The sequence below is a fragment of the Egretta garzetta genome, unplaced genomic scaffold (genome assembly GCF_000687185.1).
Source record: "Egretta garzetta isolate BGI_Z169 unplaced genomic scaffold, ASM68718v1 scaffold397, whole genome shotgun sequence".
Classification (NCBI taxonomy): Eukaryota; Metazoa; Chordata; class Aves; order Pelecaniformes; family Ardeidae; genus Egretta; species Egretta garzetta.
The window spans coordinates 10673642-10693543 of record NW_009260493.1 but is presented as its reverse complement, the minus strand read 5'-3'; the positions used below and the strand labels follow the sequence as shown (position 1 = coordinate 10693543).

The following is a 19902-nucleotide window of genomic DNA, read 5'->3' as shown; positions in this document are numbered from 1 at the left end:
AAGTATTTAGATACAGCACAGATCTTCAGAATCCGAAGACCCTGAACTTCTTAAGGGCAGCTCATCAGATGAGACTGCTCACTTTTAGTCTGGATGTCAGTTACCAAACATCACATTTTTAAACAGTGGTCCAAGAAGTATAGAATTCTAACTAGAGGAAGAAAAAAAATTAATAATAAGACCTTCTTCTGTATCTGTTTTGGACTATCTCTGAAACGTGCCCTTATTCTGCTAGATTTTATTGAGCAGCCACAATTCCACATATAGATCTGAAAAAAGAACTTCCTCCACAAGAGTCCACATGCTACACTCAGAGGAAAAGGGTCTGTAGCAGAACTGAACAGAAATCAGGTGCTAAAGTCAGAGAGAGCACTGTGTTATTTAACTCGGAAAACTGGCTACGGATGACAGCTATGTTATTTGGGAGAAGCAAGAAGCAGCTATCCTGCCATTTAGATTCATTCAAAATACGGTTCCTCAAATTTCTTTCTTCCGAAGACTGAGAATACCAAGTTTTTTACAAAATGGTGTTTCCACCACGATTAAAATACCTCCAACCATTTTAATAAACCACGTAGACTCTGAAAAACGCAAACCAAAAAGTAACTGATTTCTGCCTTCCTAGGGGACATATTATTTTGAATTTGTTAATACAAGACCATCAGCATCATGAATGCTGATGCTTCGGGGCTTAAGTTTACTCTTCCATATGCAAACCTGAAGCACCAAGCAGTCCATTAAAAAGTGTTACTTAATTAACCTATTTTGTAAGATATGGGGCATAGTAACAGCTGCTCATATCAGTGACTCCAAAGCAGGGGGAACCCTGCTAGTTAGCACTTAAGTAGTAAAATTGCATACATTAACCATGATTAATAATGCACAACAATATATAAAAAGCAGGAAAAGGAATGGCGCAGAGGTTAGGTTACTTCTGTACAGCAATATTTCCCACTCCTTCTCCACGCATATCTCACTTCACAAAACCTTTTAGACACAAATAAAGTAGCCATGACCTTTTTTCCTCCTCTGCATGATTAATTACTTATGTACTATTAATTGGAAAATGTAGCTGAATTTCAAATGCTTTCATTTTCTCAGCATATCATGCTGTCTGGGAAGCGCCGATTAAGCTGTTCATCAAAGGTGAGCAGGCAAGGTCATGTAGGCTGTACCTCTTCAGTTATTCATTACCTGTCCTAAATAGTAATTAACAACAGCAATATTTCCATAAATCAAAGCTTTTCTGATTACCTTCAGATGATGAGTGGTTGGGGGGAAGGGAGGGAAGGAATCAGTGTATGGGGTTTTGCATGTCTCCTTTTTTTTTCCACATTTTGTTCTAATGCATACCTGAATAATTCAATCGATACATTAGCTGTCACTTAAGACACAAAATTTCACTGGAAGTCAACAGGAATTCCACGCAGAATACAGAAGTAGTTATGAATTCCTTTCTCCCTTCCCTATCCCCCCAACTTTAAAGGTGGATTTCATCTAAAAAGGTTTCTCAGTTACCAAGAGTGTTGTATTTATTATTTTTGTTTCCTTTAACTACCTCCATTATCAGTTTTGAGGTGGGAGATCACAGAGTATGGCCTTGAATCCATATTCAGCAAGACTCTGCTTTTCTTTATAACAGAGAAACTTGTCCCTTCAGTGTCTCGGGGGAGTTTCTCACCTTGAGGCATCTCAGGCGGCAAATAGTGAGGCTCTTGAGCACTGACATGTACCCAGTCGAAGTCATCGTACAAGTCTTGGTGGTAGTCACAGGGTCCAGGGCCATCATCGAACGTACATCCCCCTAGGGAAGAAACTTGTTATTAGCTTATTTAAAAGCAGGGATTTTCCAGGAGTCAAGCAGAGGTGTTCCTCCTGGGCACACCGCAACTACGGAGTCCATGCAGCCCATGACACCATTCACAGGCTCACCTGCACAAAGCTAAAACCCCCAAGTAGCTCATCCATCAGTGTTCCTCCCTCTATTTAAAATGTCTCTGCTTCACCCAACCAGTTTCCCCCAACAGCACCTTCTGTCAGAGCTGGAGACCACAGGCGGAGTCACTGAGCCCGAGAGAAAGCCAGCTCAGTGCCTGCGTGACAAAAAGCACCAGGCTATCCAAAATAAGGGGGAAACAGAAAATAACAGACTAGGCTCCAAAACTAAAGGTGTAAACCAGCAGCTTCAATGCACTAAAAGCATAAGTAGTCCAAACACCGACAATAAATAGTGTATCCAGATAAAATAATTAAAATTACTTAGAAATTAAACAACTGCTGCAGAATGAGTTAGATGATCTTGCTTTATTAAATCAATCTAGCATAACAGAACACACATTAAAGGCACATTTTCAGGGTCACACAAACAATGGATATGAAAACCTTACAACAGAAGTTGTGAGGGAAAGAAGAAAAGTGACTGGGAGAAAGAAGAAGGGGAGAAATGTAAAAGATGCAGGGGTGGGAGGGAGGGGGAACAGCACAACCAAAAATTCCTGTGTAACATAACAAAGTCTGCCCTGCCTCATTCAGTAAGTTTGTTATTATATTCTTCACTCAAGGCAATTAAGTAGGCTGGGAAGAAGAGAAAACATGGTGAACATGGGACAACACTAATGTCTGAGACAGAAGAAGTAAAGGAATCAGAAGAGCCTGGTTGAAGAAAAAGTAGAACGCAAACACAAGAAAATACAGATGTCTCACATACGCTCTCTCCATTCATAGCACACAGTCCTCGAGTTTGCCCCTCCCGCTCAAAAATAAAAGGCATAACCAGGAGAGAGTGGAAGAGAAAACTCAGTGCAGTCATCTTTATTTAGCCAATCTTTTTTAATCCAGAAAAGGAGTTATATCAGAACTCAAGAATTAGATTATGAACAACTCCTGGAAATCAAGGGAGATATTTCTTGCATCCTCTCCTCCCTGTTCTCAGTAGTTAGGGCATATCGATCCAATCAAAAACTGTTGTTACAAGAATTCCTCGTTAAGACGACACCTCTAGAATAACAGAGGCATTTGTGTCCACTTCATTGTCTGATTTTTTGAATACAAAACATGGGACAAGTACTGTGGGTCCCAAGAAAAACAAACAAACAAACAAAAAATCCTTATTAAGGTAAATTCCAGTGTCACCGTACAATGAATCACCACCACTCCACCAACAGCGAACACCTTCCCACGCCTGCCAGGCTCTCACCAGCCCACACCACACCCCGGAGGACAGGGCAGAGGTAGAAAAGGGGGAGAATGAGAACCATGAAGAACTACAGTCTGTGCTCATTTCTGCCCTCTGTACAAGACATGCATGGCCTGGAACTAGGACTGGCCAGACAATAAGGAAAGGAGGAATGGGCAAGGGTGTCACCAAATTGAGGATAAAAATATTTTTTACCTACCCAAAATGGAGTACTCCAACATCACATAATAGGCAGAGAGTTTGCAAAACCAGTGTTCATATTTGGGGAAGGGGAAGTCCCTTTTACCAAATTTCATTAGAAAATCTAGACTGTGTCCCAAACTGAGATTATGTTTCATCTTCAGTAAGAGACAACTCAAATAATTCCCACAGTTCTGAAGTATTTGTCATTTTGAATAAATTTTCACTAATTCCACTTCACTAAAAACCAGTGCCAGCTACTCATTTCAGGGCACTCCTAGGACCACTTGCTAACCAGCGCTTTGGCTGGCAAGGATAACACCAGGAGAGAAAGAAACCTTTACGATGCTAAATACTTGCACCATAAAACCTTAATACTTCATCTTCGGCTCTATGTTAGCAAAACCTTCTCAGATGTCACCCCGTGACAACATAAGCACGGCAACAACATAGTCCATACAAAGTTGGTTACTACATCAGTGTGAGCCAAAGACTGCAAGGCACAAGAAGAGAAATATTTGTGCGTCAAAGAAACATTTATGCCTTTAAAAGTCCCAACTCCAATGCCTTATTACCACCAAGAGACTTTTCTAATTAACATCTATCATGATAAAACCAGAAAGGCTTAGAACATAAATCTTGGTCTTTGATTTAACTTACAATACACTGCTATGATCACTCTACAGCAAAATCGTACGTTTCCTTCGACATTTAATTGATAAATGAATAGCAGTTTCTCTTAAAGGGAAGTTATCACTGTCTGCTGTCCCAGCACCAAAATGACATACGGCTTTGAAGCACATGCCTGCAGGGCACCCATTACCCTTTTTAATGGGTTAAGTGCCCTCAGTGTATAAATTTGAACTGCCATTGAATCTTGTAGACTCATTTGGAAGATGAATGTCCTTAACTGCTCATCTTTGTGCCCACTATTAATTTTAGTTATCAGGGTTCTGATTAGCAATAACAACGCACCTGTTAATACACAGCAAGCAATGCAAACCTCCTTGTGTGTAGCGCATCGCTGCTGCATCCACAGAACAAGCAAACGTCCATTTATCGCGTGCACATAAACCAAGTTTTTCAGGATGGATTGTCAACCCACTACTAAACCCACCCTCTAGCAACTGCCTAAACCGATGGCTTCCTCTCTAGAGCAGACCTCCTCCTCTTACCAACAGGTTGTGACATTTCAAGGCAAGTAAAGTAAAAGCCAATGCCGTAGTGATTTATCCAGTACAACACAACGAGAGAGACCAGGCATTTTAAACCCCCTGCGGACTATTCCTTATGACTTAAAGCATGAGCAAATTTGGATCTCCCCTTCTTTCTTTTAGCAGTCAACTGCCTGCGTGCTATTTCAGTAACTCTGCGTACTACAAAACAAACCTGGTGTAACATGCTATGTGGAAAACACAAGGAAAAGAGACGATGGGTGGGTGAAACCTGCAGTAATTTATTTTATTTCCAGTCTTTGTTCAAAGCTATATACATTTTAAATCAATCTTTAACCACTCAAACATAAAACCCATCTGACAGAAGTACACCACAGGTCAGGACTCGTTAGTACCCTAACTCAGCTACTGGGTCACCCTCCACAGTGATGCGACAGCACCATTCAGGAACTCAATCAAAAGGTAACTTCAGTACCAACCACTGTCCCCTTATGTATCACCACCACATTCCCTTAGCTAGAAGTTTATGTATAACCTGCAATTTATCTTCATTGCTACACTGCCACACATGCTGTGCCACAAACAGCGATTTGCGCCTCTGCTCAGTCTCCTGGCTGGAAGCACACAGCACTGACATTCAAATGCTCTTGGACCTTGCAGTACTTAAATCCACGTTTACCTTAGAAATCTAAAGTAAGCCTTAGATTACCTTAGATTTCCATGCTTCAGAAAAAGGCATCAAAGCAATACACCAGACTGGTCTGACCTCAACAGCCTCATGTGGGCCCAGGGACTGGCACGCAAGGTGGCCAGCATCTCCTCCCTTCAAACGCTGCTGCCACCAGGACATGGCCCAGATGGGGACAAGCAGCACGCTCTGCTGAGGGGCAGCACCAACCAGAACCATGGCTTGCTGCATCGTTGGTGGTGGCACTGGCCAACAAGAAGGCATCGACAAACAATTTAACAAGAAGAAAAGTCAGGTAGGCCATCTGAAACAAGCACCCTATTGACAACTGGAATCGTAAGCTGGGAAGACAGAAGGAATCTTAAGTCTGGATGGTTATTTTGCCAAACTGCTAAGTGTATGTTGGGTCAATCCAATGCGTTCAGTTGCTGAGGAAGTATTTGGGAAACACTGACGTTCCACAGAAACCAAGCAAACCAGCAATTCACCATTTCCATTACCTTTTCCCATAAGCTTCACCAAGTTATTAACTTCAGCTTAAAACACACCTAGAACTCTCACACAGTCCTCTTCAACATCCTTCTAAAAGACAACTGATACATCATGCTAGCCTCATAAAAATGTCCTACATGTCCATTTTCATTTATAAAAGATAAGGAATCTTAAATGTTCATTATAAAAAGAAAGATATGAATATCCCACACTGAACTCTCGGAAAAGAAATTAAAGCTCCACTAAATAACAAGGTCATGAAGATTAACCTAAATTTAATCTTTAAAATTGATCTTAAAAACCCAAAGATTAAACTAAATTTAATAAAGATCATATAGCCAAGGTTTACAAATCACCTATAAAAAGCTATTTAAAGATGCTTGAATTTAAAGACAAATTACATTTTTTAAAAGGTTACCATGATATTACCTTAGCAGCAACACTCAGTATTTACTCTGCTCTGTGATTCTGATTTATACTACATCCTATCCTGGGTTGGTATGCCAGAAGGGCTGAATGGATTTTTCCCCACCAGGTTAAAATATAAATAAGTTTAAGACTAAGAGAAGCATGCGTCAGTAACTGCCACTGATAAATCCATGCCCACTATGTATCCTAACAGTGGCTTCCCAGCTCATCAGCTCAGGACAGAAAGGAAAACTGATTCAGATTTTGAACTAATGACCTTTATCTAACAGTTCCAGGGTTCTCGCTACACTTCCTAGAGACCACATCACTTTTACTATTTAGAACAGAACCAGTCAGCTGCATACCAATTATTACAAGAAACTTAAGATACCCATAGTATTTACGATGAATGGCTTTATAGGGTTGCTGTACCGGAGGGAGATCTACTGACTTCTAGGTAAAAGAAGCCATTCCCACATATCACCTAAAAATTCTCTATGTCAGTCTTCATATTTAATTAGACCTTAACAACTCCAGTGCCCTTTAAAATACAGTCAGAAAAGGGATAGTAAAAAACCAATTCAAAATGTTCAGAAAACTACGAAGTCACAATAAATTAAATACCTACCGATATAACTAGCTGATGAAGAATAACACACATTTACTGGCCATGCTTTATATCACCTATATAAAAAAAGACGACTTTTAGCATCAGGAGTAGGAGAAGGGAACAACTGGCATTCATTTTTCTAAATCCAACAAAGAATATTTCTTTGTCTTTTGTCACACTTTCTACTAAATTAAAAATAAAGAAAAAAATTAGTTTAACAAGTTATATGCGAAAGGTACAAGGCACTTATTTTTAAGTCTCCTATAATAACAATAGCTATCCGCTAGAACTCCCAAGTACATTCTCACCAAAATCTGGCACTAAGTTTCAGAAACTAGTAAGGGAAAGCGATGAAAGAAAACTGCACCTTCTTGATTTGGGGCAGGGGTAGAGGGAAGGGAAATTGGAGTACCTGATTAGGTTTCTGAAACAAATTGATTTTAGAAGTGTTCTTCATTACCTATTTCTATAACCTATCAGCATTGCAAAGGAGCTTTTTCAGCCACAGAATGGCATGTATAGGAGGACAGTCAAAAGAACACAACTTTACAGTTTATTTCTGAGATCTGCTCTTGCAGCTGACTGCTGCTGGTGTTATGCAAAATGCAAAATACACTAGTAACATCTTAAATTTTATGCTCCTCAGTTTTAAGGAACTGGTTATAAGCCCAGAAATTCACCCACTAAAAACAAGCAGATCACCAATACAGAGTGGGGGAAAAAACATTTAGCATGAGAGAAGAGTCGTACTACAGGCACACAACAAACTTTCATCATCACAAGTTTTCCCCTACACAGGGCTCAGTTACCAATGGTTTCTTTAGGGCTCATATGTACAAAGGTGTCACACCAAGAATGAAATACTCTTTTCCCATCCAGCTCAAATGACTAGTTGGAACAATCTGCTCCTTTTATTCAACAGCATGCTTTTATTTTTCTCCACCACCTGCTGTAAAAGCATAATGACTAGCTCTAAATCTATCAAAGTGGATAGCTCCATGGTAAGAACCCAGTACAAAATTATGTTTATCTGCAATGTCAGGTAAAAGTCCCGTGAAAATTTTTCTCCTCGGCATTGATTGGCAAATTCAAAGCTTGAAGAGTATAAAGGCGCTACAGCAGGTCTCTTGTCAGTCATATATCCAGGAACAGGTTCTGCTTTTAAAATCGCCCACCTACCACATTAATTTACCTGTTTCTATCACAGCATGCCTCAAAGCACAGGATGTTTTCATCTTCTAAAGGCACTACATTATTTCTGTTGCAAGAATTTTAAAACACATTGATTGCAGAGCATTCAGACCTATTAAGAATATACTATGAATTGCTGTTAATGCAGTTTGAGAATAAATTCTAATGACTTACGTTAAGATGGTTATGTTCAGTATTGCCTACTGAAATGTAACTCTGAAATAACCTTCATTAACCTATGACATCTAAAAAGGCAGGAGGTCAGAGGCACTATTTAATTTTAAAAAGATAACCATGAAGACAGCAGGACTCAAGGAAAATGACAGATTCTCCTTCACTACAGGGAAAAGTCATATTAAATACTAAAAATATTTATCTTCTTTGCAGTGGTATCTTATTTTGTAGTACTAGAATTCATTACACAAAACACGACTGATTACAGTTAAGAGCAATAAAAGCCAAGTAAACTCAATTAACTACAAACGCCTTTTAAAAATTTTCTAGCCTTGTTCCCACTATCACTATGTTTTAATCATCCTCTTAGCTTATTAACGTGAACATGGAACTCCAAGTCTTATCTAAAAGCACCAACAGAGCGTAAAAACCAACAGCTTAATAGGAAATATGGCCAATTATTCCCAAATTCGCGTTATTTTATTTTCATTGCAGGGCTTTTGTTGGTGCTGCTGGAACAGTCAAATATTCTAAATACCCCTATAAATGTAAACTATTCAGAAAAGGAAGTGCACAAAACCACTCACTCCTAAAAATCAATACATGCTATAATCACCCTGACATCAAAAACCAATCCCACCCCCCAACAGCCATAAAGTAGTACCACAACCAATATAAGGAGAAAAAAAAAAAAAAAAAAAAAAAAAAGCTAAACAGTCCAATAATCAAGTCCAATCTACGCATAGTTTTTTTTCATTTTGCATCTGTCTTCCTTATTAATAAAAAGTAGTAGCTTATTTTAGAAAGGAGAGATGAGAACTTGAAAAACATTAGGTACAAGTTACCGAGAATGCAGGACATCCTTCCCTATAATCTTCAGCAAAAGGCCTTGCTATTAATCCTAGCATTTATCCTAACCCCAAATTTTGGGAGAGCATGAAGTTTCACAATTAGATGTGGTCTACCTGGCCATGCCATTTATTAGATTTCTTCTACTAAATTAGGTTCCTTCCCTCTATACCTGCCCTGGAAAAGGTTTCTTCACCTCTGACTTCAAAAATCTTCTTATTGACAGGCAACAGGAAACCTTTCCATGCTTTACCAGCAGTGAGCAGGATGGAAAAAGGAAAGAGAGGGGGGAGAGAAGAGAAGATCAGTGTCTATTACACGATCCGTCCTTCAGTTTCCAAACTAAGTAAAATCCAATCTAAGCAAAAGTATCTTTAAATTTCCTCCTGTTCTCCAGGGAAAGGGAAGTTTTGCTGTTCTTAACTGGAGAGGTGACAACAGGTAGCTGTGAAGAGTCACAGTTGCTTAATGTCTTTTTCATGTTGTCTTCATCTTTCCTTGGGACAGGCAAGGCAACAGAGAGCAAGTAGCCCTACATCTGCAGATCACTTTATATAACTGAAGCTACCGAGACAATTTCCATTTCATTTCACAAGATATTTCTGAAACCATGAAGAGATTCAACAGTTTCATGAAATAATGAACAGATCTTCATTAACACAGAAGCATCAACATCCACAGACCACCAAAGCTATTTCGTATTTCAGCTCACAGGCTGCAAGCTTTAGTATTCCCCTGGTGCCCTGAGCAGACCAATTGTACTGGTGACAAGGAGTTACACCACTGGAATACAAACAATTGGGGGTGAGAGATGGAATCACGTACTTGAGATTAATATATTTTCATGACTACACCAATAGTAACTAAAACACCAGCAAGCAAATTGTATGACTTCAAGGACACAACTGAGAGCTCCAAAATGAATTTAATCACTCTGATGATTTACGGATATGTGGTCTTACAATACTGCTTCTGAAAATAACACCTTTTTCCAAGACACTGTTAGTGCTTATTTATAGAAAATCTTATGTAGATATCACAGTCTCTGGCATTTCTCCTAAATGTTCTCACAATATGCTGTTGAAAGTTAATGGATAAGACTGCAGTTAAACTCAGCAGGAGCACTGAATGAAGAGAGCCCTACAACCATTACATTAAATCACAAATTTTTTCTACAGATTCAGAGTGCTAGATTATTTTGTAACCTATTGTCCCTCTCCCTTCCCCCCCAAAACAAATTAAAAAAAAAACTTAAAAAAATCAAACCAAAAAAAAAAAAAACCCCACCCCAAACTGAAACACAAGTTGTAAGAAAAAAGTTTATAGCTAAACTTTTATCTCTACTAATCATGTCAGCAATTCAACCACAAAAGCAGACCTAACTACTACACTACCCACCCTATTACAACTTGGCAGTTTTGCCATAAAACAAGGTGACAGGGGAAAAACCAGGTTATTTAAAGTTTGTTCTGAAACCCATCTCTTTTGATATGAGGTATCAAAACTCTGTTCAAAAGATGAAAGCGAGCGTTTCCAGCTAGACAGTAGGAGCAACCGTTCAAAACCAAAAAGGGGTCTCATTTGAGGACCGCAAACGACCACGAGTTACCACAGCATCAGTGCAGCAGCCAGACAAACAAATGAGGGAGGAGTGTGGAAGTTATGTAGACTGAGCTATAAAAGGAGCTCAAGGAACAGGGAGGCAAAGAGCTCAAAAGGAACATGTCCAGAATGAAAGCTGAGGACTTCTGAGGAGGAGGTGAGCATAAGACTGCATAAAATTTTAAATGGTCATGCAAAAGGGAAGATCAAATTAAATGCAAGGAAATGGAAAAAGCTCTGATGTTGAAAATGACAGAAGCTGTTACAGCAGGTCATTTCTGAAGCCACACAAGGAGATAAGTCCAAGAAGGTGGAGAGATGATTGAAGAGTTCGGTCACGGTATAAATCCAGAGTCACAGGAGGATGACAAGAACCTCTCAGAAGAGATCTTTCATGAAACAACATCAAAGTACATGAAGAATTAAGCTAGCACTGAATCACAGAACTCGGCCGCATGAATGAGAGAGGCAATGTGCAATACTGAGATCAAAAATATATCTTTGCACACACAGACACTGCTAAACTAAAAGCCAAATGCTTTTGTATCACAGAAGTGCAGTTAGTGCTCTAGTTTCCCATTTCATAGTAAGAAAATAGTCATAAGCATTTTAATATCTGGCATATCTTTTCATGCAGTCCAGCAATATTCTCATGAAAGGAAGGCTAGAAAGCAGAACAATGTAAATGGATTTTGAAAACACAGTGGTTTCTATAGCCATAGGGAACAGCCAAGCTCCCCAGTTTAGAGAAAGATCTGCTAAGATACAGAACAACGATTAACAGATTTCAGATGTACTGGTCCCTGACCTACAGAATCAAGAGAATAGTTGAGTTTGGAAGGGACCCTCTAGAGGACATCTGGTCCAACCCCTCTGCTCAAGCAGGGCCACCTACAGACAGTTGCCCAGGACCATGTCCATACGGGTTTCTAATATCTCCAAGGATGGAGACTCCACAACCTCCCTGGCAACCTGTGCCAGTGCTCAGTCACTTACACAGTTTAAAAAAAAAAAAAAAAAAAAATAAAGGAGGGACCGTCCCTGTGTGGGAGACAGCATCAAAAGCCTTACTGATGTCTAGGCAGATGGTATTTGCTGCTGTCCTTCATATGCCTGGAAACGGTTTCAAGCCATTCTATCTCCTTCCCAGGATCGAGGTTAGACTGACCAGCCTGTCCCTCCCTGGGTTCTCCTTCTTGCCCAGTCGCCTATTAAAATGTTGTCTCATCTTAAACTTTTCTCAATACTTCCTGTTTTCGCTGGTACCAAAACAAAGCTCTGCACATCCTTACAAGTTTTAACACCTTCTATTCAATCACACGGACAAGTGTGATTGCCCCCTGCAATATCATGCTTAAACATGGACTGTAAAGTGAAAAGCTGAGACAAAAACCAGAATTATATGAAAACTTTTCATATTAAACAAGCTGAGAGCAGCAAATATACAGAAATAGACATTCATCTTTCTTTCTGATGTATCTTTTACGTTACCTCTTTAGCCTTACAAATCTAAGTCTTTCATTAAAGGTGCCTTGCGGAATCAAATGAACATCAAATGGATGATTCATTTCACAGACTACTCTTTCTATCGGCTGTTACTTCATTCTTCAGCAAAGTAAGATTTATCAAAATATTTCATAGTCCGTCAGGAAAATATTTTAGGCAGATTTCATTAGGAAAATGACAGCAAAGCTATTTAAACACACTCGGAGGACACATACAGACAAACAAGATGCTAACAACTCACTTTCTTCCTTTACATCTTGTCGGTAAATCGCTGCTTTCTGTTGAACTGATTTAACATATAAATTGTGCATGTAAGCATATAATGTGCCTCTTCCCTCATCGCAATTAGTCCTCAGCAAGACCTCTGATGAAGAAACAATGCAAGTCACCACATGATTTTGGACAAAGCTTACTGATATGCCATCAAGCTTCGCTTTATTTATGCAATAAAAAAATACCCTCTCCAGACAAATTGCAATAGGTGTGTAAAGCTCTAGCAAGAAATCACTGTTTTAGGGTAGAAATATTTACAATCAGAATTGTATTTCTACCACAATTTAACAAACAAAGAAAATGTTATTTTGTGACTCCCCAGGGAATTGAACTCGAGGACTTGAAACTTGTATTTTTATCTGCAAATCTGCACTTTAGCTTCAATAGAAGTAACTATTACAAGAATACTTAGCTGTATTATAGTATTTTTCAAGCAGACTGAAGTTGTATTTAACCCCTCCACTTCTTAAATAGAGAAATACTCTCACTGGGGTGGCTTTGTGAAATGGTGTAATAGATACGCCTGAAGGTTAGAGGAATCCTCCTTTAGACCGTGCAGTGAAGTTGTAGCATTTTGGAGCCAATCCTCTGTCTGTGTCCTGAAGGCATACTGCCCAAAGCACAGTAAGGAGAACAGGGAAACAAGATTCCTGCAATCTTATGATTTCAGCACACAAGTGAAAATGTATCCCTTTATGTTCTACATTGCACAGAAGTCAAGTACAAGAAAAACTGGCTCAGAACTGTCCTGGCAGGCACTGATAGGGTACCAATAATAGTCTCCGAGCAGATATTTACCACTCAGTCTTAAGATTTTAAGGCTGAATTAGATATTTTCATGAAAACATCAGCTTGATGCTAAATAGTAGTTAAAAAGCAATTAAAAAGTTAGAAGTTATAATGAAGGAATTTTAGAAAAGAACACTGAACATTTCTTTGCAACATAAGCCACATACAGACATAATGTGTGGTTTTGATTTTCCATCTCCTAAGAGCAGAAATTAAAAAGGCTTAGAGAACTTTAATAAGGATGATCACAGAATGCTGAAAATATTAAGACATAACTTAAAAGACCAGGAATTTTCAGCCAGAGCTGACACGGGAAATAGGACAGGTGCATCCTCAGTGACATGAAGAGAAGAATAGAGATCAACCATTTCTTGTGTGTGTGCGTGAAAACGTTACAAGGCTTCAAATGAAGCTACAGGGTGTCAGGATCAAATTAAACACCATAGTGTTAAGCTCTGGGATTCCATGCCACAGGATGCAACGGCTGCTACAGATATTCGGCGGGTGGGGTGGGAATGGACAGAGGTCACCTTGGCTCAGAAGACCAGATGGCACTAAGGCAGTATTTTGGTAGAGCATACCTAGAGACTTGCCAGTGACAGAAGAGACAATAAAATCAGGGCATTTGGAGAAAAGATACTGAGCTCTATCAGTCTTTGGACCAACATATCATATTAAGAGGAAAACATATCAGATGTACAACAAAACAAAGCCATAACTGGTTATTTGATGTAATTATGAGGCTAAACTATCTCAGAGGGCCAAGATGGGACACTAAGAATTAAGGAGGGAGAGAGAGAGGGGTATTACATTGAATGGAAGAGAACAAGACAGAAAGAGTAACAGGAAGACAACAACAGAAATCAATAGTGAAGTCGTCTGAAAAAATCATGTCCTGAATAGGCACTGTCATAATTAGCCATAATCAGTCATAATATCTGAAGGTTCGTGCTGGTAACTCCCCAGCACTCCACTCTCTCTTACCACGTGCAATCACCAATGGGCTCCCATTACTGAAGAGTATTGCCCAGCGGAGGGAAGCGTATAGGGAGGGGTCTCTGCAAGGAAACGGCTACACGCAGCTCTGAGAATGAGTTTATGATGCAGATGCACTCCTGATGTGATAAAATGAACTTAAAAGATAAGACATGCAGCAGTTTTCTCAGCACATACATATGTATAACCCCCCTAGTAACTTTTTTCCTTAAATGGTACTTGAGAGCTTAGTAACTGAGGCTGCAATCAAACTGGACTCTGGAAAAGACACTGCGTTTTAGGATTCACTCTTCAAAGTATTAAAGTATGTTCTACACTCCCCGTTCCTGGGGGAAAAAGAAAGAAAGAAAAAAAAAAAAAAAAAAGAAAAAAAGTCTTCCACTTTGCTGTTACACTAGCTTCTGTTTTTCAAAGTACACAAGGCATTTACACATTCATCTAGAACTTGTGCAAATATTACATGCCCATGTTTTCACAACACTTTTTCAGTCATCCTTTGCTAGCGTATCCATGAAAATGTGCATATTCACTTTTTGGTATGCCATTACCTAAAAAGGGGCAGTTTGCTAGTGAGAGGCGGCAGCAGCAGGATAACCTTCTAAAGAGTATTAGTTAAGTTAAAATTCACACTATATCTCATCTGACAATGAAAAGCTCATGGAAGGAGTAAACATCTGAAGAGTTTTGTGTTTGGGGGTTGTTTTGGTTTTTTAAAGCCAGAAGAATAAACGTGAATTGTTTCAGTGGATAATGGGTGTCCTGATGCTTGCATTACTTGCTACTACATATACCAAAAACAAAACCCCAATCCCATTCTTCTCTGTTTCTTATTTTTTCTGTACTATAACTTAAAGAAAGCTAAAAATTGGCTGTGCACTACCAAGTTATCATTTTGAAGTTAAAATAGAGAACATAATGCAGAGCAATACAGTCAGAAGAAAATACTTCATACAGAGCAAAAGCCAAGAAAAGCATAAAAATGTTTAATATAATATAAAAATCAATATTTAATAACCAACACATAATTTGGATGCAATGAATAAAGCAACAAGCACAATAAAATTTTGCTGATTTTAAATGGAAACACTTTACTACCAGAGGAATATACATAATTTGTAATAAAGTAACATGAAAGTGTGACCAAAAGCTCCCCCTGCCCGCCCCCATTTTTTGCCATATGGCAGTTCACCCCACAAAAGCATGAGACAGTGGAAAACCAGCAACGTTCTGTTCATACCACCCATACCAGTAGGAAAATCACGATTTCATAAGGAACAAGAAGCGATAGGTATAGGCTATTGAGAATTGCTGGTTTAATTGCACGTCACCCACCGGCACAGTGAGGTTCTGTCCTCTTTTGATCCCTGTAACTGTGAATATTTGCCTAACACTTCAAAGGGACAAAGATGGACTCCAGGTCTTCTCATCTGCATCTCACCTCTGGGTATCCTCATCTACAAATACATCCGCAAACGTTTTCTCTGCAGGGTTGAGTCCATCTCACTGCTGATCTGAAGTGGTCTCCTTCTGCCTAAACTGGACCTCAGCCCGCCTTTCTGACAACATCTGGCTGTCATGAGCAGCGCAACACAGTTACAACAACCATTTTACTCTTTCACTCCAATCTTGATCTCGGGTCAGCACCTCTTTTCTCAAGTATTACAGACACCATCATCCACCATTCACATCTGCATTCAAGCCGCTTCTTGCGTCCGTCACTCCAGCTATACCCGATGTTTGAAGGGTAACTAAAAAGCTTCTCCAAGACACACTTTCTCTGCAACTCTCTTCCAGCTTTCATCTCCTCTTAACCCAATCACTTCAGCATCTCCTCTCTGCCCTTGACAAATACGTCTTCTCCCACTCTTATCTATTCACAGTACTGCTGAAAAGACTCTTTACAGCCCATCGCTTTGGCTGCCTTCCACTTTCACTTCCCCTCGCTCCACTTTCACAGAACAAACTTATTTTTATAACCATTCACTGTTTATGCCCACTTATGGAAAGCCAGCCAATTTAACTCAACAGAACTAGTGGCAGCAACTGGCAGAAACCCATTCTTTTTTTCTCGTTGGTGGATTTGTTCTCCTCTGGTTCAGCTGGTTAAAGCAACCCAAAGGGTTATGGGGTAGGGAACAAACAAGTGCCAAAAAAAAAAAAAAAAAAAAAAAAAAAAAAAAAAAAGGACATGACACAAGACATTTGTAGAGGGAGGAAAGAATGCACAGGGTCATAAGCATGGGCAAGCAAACCATTTGGTTGGCTAGGTTTCCTGCTTTTGGCTGCCCAAAGGTCTCCAATGCAAAAATCACATACCATCCCACTCATCCGATTTGCCAACATCATCTACTTGGAGTCAGAATGGCCCACCTGGCAAAGGCACAAGTGTCATAAATCTCTTTAAAGAGGGATTTTAAGTGTAGCTGCCCTGCCACCGTCTCCGGGGTTCAGCATGAAGAAGTGTTAAGGTATCTCAAAACTCGCAGAGCCAAATCAAGAGGCCAATAGCATTATTCAGCCGTCTTGCACTGCTTGCATCTCCTACCAGCTACAGAGAAATGGAACTGAAAAACACCACCTTTGCCAGCACATGTTTTTCACCAGCTGAAGAAGAGAGACATTGTAAGCACCTTCTCATACAAGACACCTCCTGGTAATGTTGACATGCATTTAATGCCCACAGCTCAGACTTCATGGAAGGTACAATTTAACAGTGATCAGTCTGTCCTTGGACGGCAAGTGGGGTCTTCTGCCTAACAGTGACTGTGGCACCCATGCACCATTATGCTTTTGTCTTGTTCTTTATATAGTCCATTTATATGGGAAACACTCATCTTCCAGTCCAAATTAGTTTCACCTAGAGTTAACTTGGCAGGCACAGCATCACATATGCAAGCCCTGAGAGAAAGCTTTCATTTTACAACCGTTTTAGAACCTATTCACATAGCATAATAGTTGTTTCAGATGAATCTACAAGTGTACTGCAGTCCAGGAAGAGATGCATGCTGTAATATGGCATTCATGGGGGGCAGGGGAAAGTCGAGCCATACAAACATTTTGACCCCTTTAGCTCAACTTCTTGCTTGTCCACAGCCCTCTCACTAAGGTGAACCATCACCTGCTGGTGACAGAAATAATCACCTTCAAATCGGCATAAAGATCAGCTATGTTTTGTAGAAGTAAATCACCGCTCAGAATTTGCTGCAAGCTATTCTAATTATCCATCTCATAGACTAGCCAACAAGACAGAGCTAGATTTTTAGCACTGGCTTTGTTCTGAAGGTCTCAGTTTGATACTCCATTTTGTGAACTTACAGTAGAAAACGCTGATGACCAATGCCATGTCATTCTGTTTAGAAGATATACTAAGACAGTCTACTAGCAAACCTATCCCAAATAACCCTTAAGTGATCTGTTTCTACTGTGCAACGCCCTTGTAACCAGCCACCATTTTCACTGTCTACAGGAACAGCTCAAATGAACAGACCTTAAGAGTCAGTCTAAGTACTAGTGCACCACGTTTTCAAAGCTCTAATCAGTATCACCCTTCAAACCGTACAGTACAGTTATCTATGCTGACGACATCTGCCTCAGGACCTAATCTCAATCCTTCTCTAACCCTGGGGGAACCAGGAATTGCACACTGGCAGTTACAGCAGACTCTTACTGCAGTTGGCATATTTTCCATCTCTAGTAATGCTTTTGCGACTCAGTAGCAGAGCGTTTCCAAAAAAGAGCTCTACCAAAACAATCCACATCTGTTCTCTCTCAGCATCGCTCTCAGTAGGTCTCTGACTTACCACGGCCATCTGATAAAATTGGATGCAACACCCTCCCGCAAGCCCAAAAATCATGATAATAGCCTACACAGCAGCAATATTGGATCTCCCCAGGGATCACTCATACTCTCTGGACATCTGCTCTTGAGTGCTGCTACTCCACAGCCTGAATATCACATATCACTCTGGGCCCACCTACCTTACATGTAGTTAGCTACCATGCAACTCCGCACTACTATGAGTGTCATTTCAGACTACAGATGGCATCTCTACCCCAGCTGCCACTGCTGAGTCATACTGCTCTGCCATTTGCTCACTTTGAATATGCATTTGCTAAAATAGTCGCAAAGATTGAAAGCTCATCTGACTTTTTGTACCCAGACCTGTTTTGGTATCAAGCCTCATTTTTTCCTCTTACTGCCAGCTTTGTCACGTTGCTGTTTGTCAGAGGCAACTCGCTAGAAGAGGATAACCCTCGGCAACCAGGTTTTTCTGTGCCTCACTACTTCAGGATGCCCCTGAATCGTCTGCATGCCAGCCAGAGAGGCCCTTGGTGCAGGGAGGCAGCGCGGGACCCAGCTGGGTTCCAGCTGCGGAGGGGCCGGCACATCCGCAGGCAGACAGGGCGAGTGGCAGCCTCCCAGAGGACAGGCTGCAACCTGGCGCGGTCACAGGCTAACGCAAGAAATTTCATTTCCAAAACTGCTGCGGCTTGGTTTCTGTACATGCATCAGCAACAGTAGTAATGAAATCTGAAACTTGATCACTGGAAATATTTTGCTACCTCCCTCCAAATCCATCTACTTCAACCCACTCAATACTACTGCATTCAATCCATAAACTAGAGAACTAGAAAATCCCAAAGAGGAAAAGTGCTAGAAGAAAAAAAAAAAAAAAAAAAAAAAAAAAAGTATCAATTTGTTAGTTAACAGGGAACAAAAAACGAAGGACACTGAGTGCTGAAGGAATTAAAATATTTTCTGGCATCCAGTCAGAAGGCAGCACACATGCCCCAATCCATCACCATACTTTGTAAAGAAAATGTTAGGCGAGGTAAGTGTTCTCAAATATTACTCAAGACAAGTGACTACCTACCACGTTGTAGTTATACAATTAATAATAGTAAAAACAAGAAAGGGAAGGGTAGTCTTCACTGACTGTGAATCAAAGAGTTCGGATCCCACCTAATCCTCAAAACTCCTTTGCCACAGCAGCAATAGCATTACTAGGATACAGCAGGTTTTATGAGAAGCAACTTTCACCAGGTTGGTAAGGCGAGGCAATCCCCCCCACCTCACCCCGTCATCCTCATATTTGTACATAGCACAGAAGAAATGTAAAAGAGTATACCAACTCTGCACCACCAAAACCAATCAAACTTTTTAGAAATATTGAAAGGCAATTAGAAATCGTTACAATGGAAGGAGAGAAAAGGAAGAACTAAGGACATTTTTCCCTAGGCCAAATAATTTTTAGTACCAATGCTACTCTGACGAGGGTTCAAAATTTTGTGTTTTCTTGCCCTCGGGAACAAGCTGACGTCTTCATCCTTTGATATAGTCATTAATTTCTTTGCTGCTTTTAGGTCTAGCAAACCAGAAATTCACAACTCCAATTTCAGAAAGTAAGCAGAGGAGGATCTAATTTGAGCTGGTTTAAAATTACACAGCCATAAATGAATTAACATTATGTTTATTCAATCAACATGTTCAGGTCACCTTTAAACCTCCTGCTACCAATTCATATGCTAGACTAATTGCTTCAGTTTCATCTTTCTTTCCTCTGAAGAGGAAATTCATATCTGTAGCTGTAGACCTTGAAGAACAGAAGGAGGATGAACTTACTTTTTTCATCCTTTTAAAGTCTCAAAACAGTGTTCAGTTTGTACTGTTTCCAGAAAAAAAAGCTAGGACCTTATGTTTCTAATTTTTCTATTCAACCTACAAGTTGCAATTTAAAAAGTATAAACTGACCATAAGGTTCAAGTACTTTTA

The 19902-nt window shown here is 40.0% G+C and overlaps 1 protein-coding gene across 1 annotated transcript in view; it reads right to left on the bottom strand.

Annotated features, from left to right (window-relative positions):
- The window catches only part of PTPRK (protein tyrosine phosphatase receptor type K), a 384122-nt gene that overhangs the window by 323525 nt on the left and 40695 nt on the right, over positions 1-19902 (bottom strand). The window contains exon 2 of the mRNA XM_009644374.2: positions 1682-1816. Coding sequence (XP_009642669.2) covers positions 1682-1816 — 135 coding nt within the window. The remainder of the gene's footprint in view (positions 1-1681; positions 1817-19902) is intronic.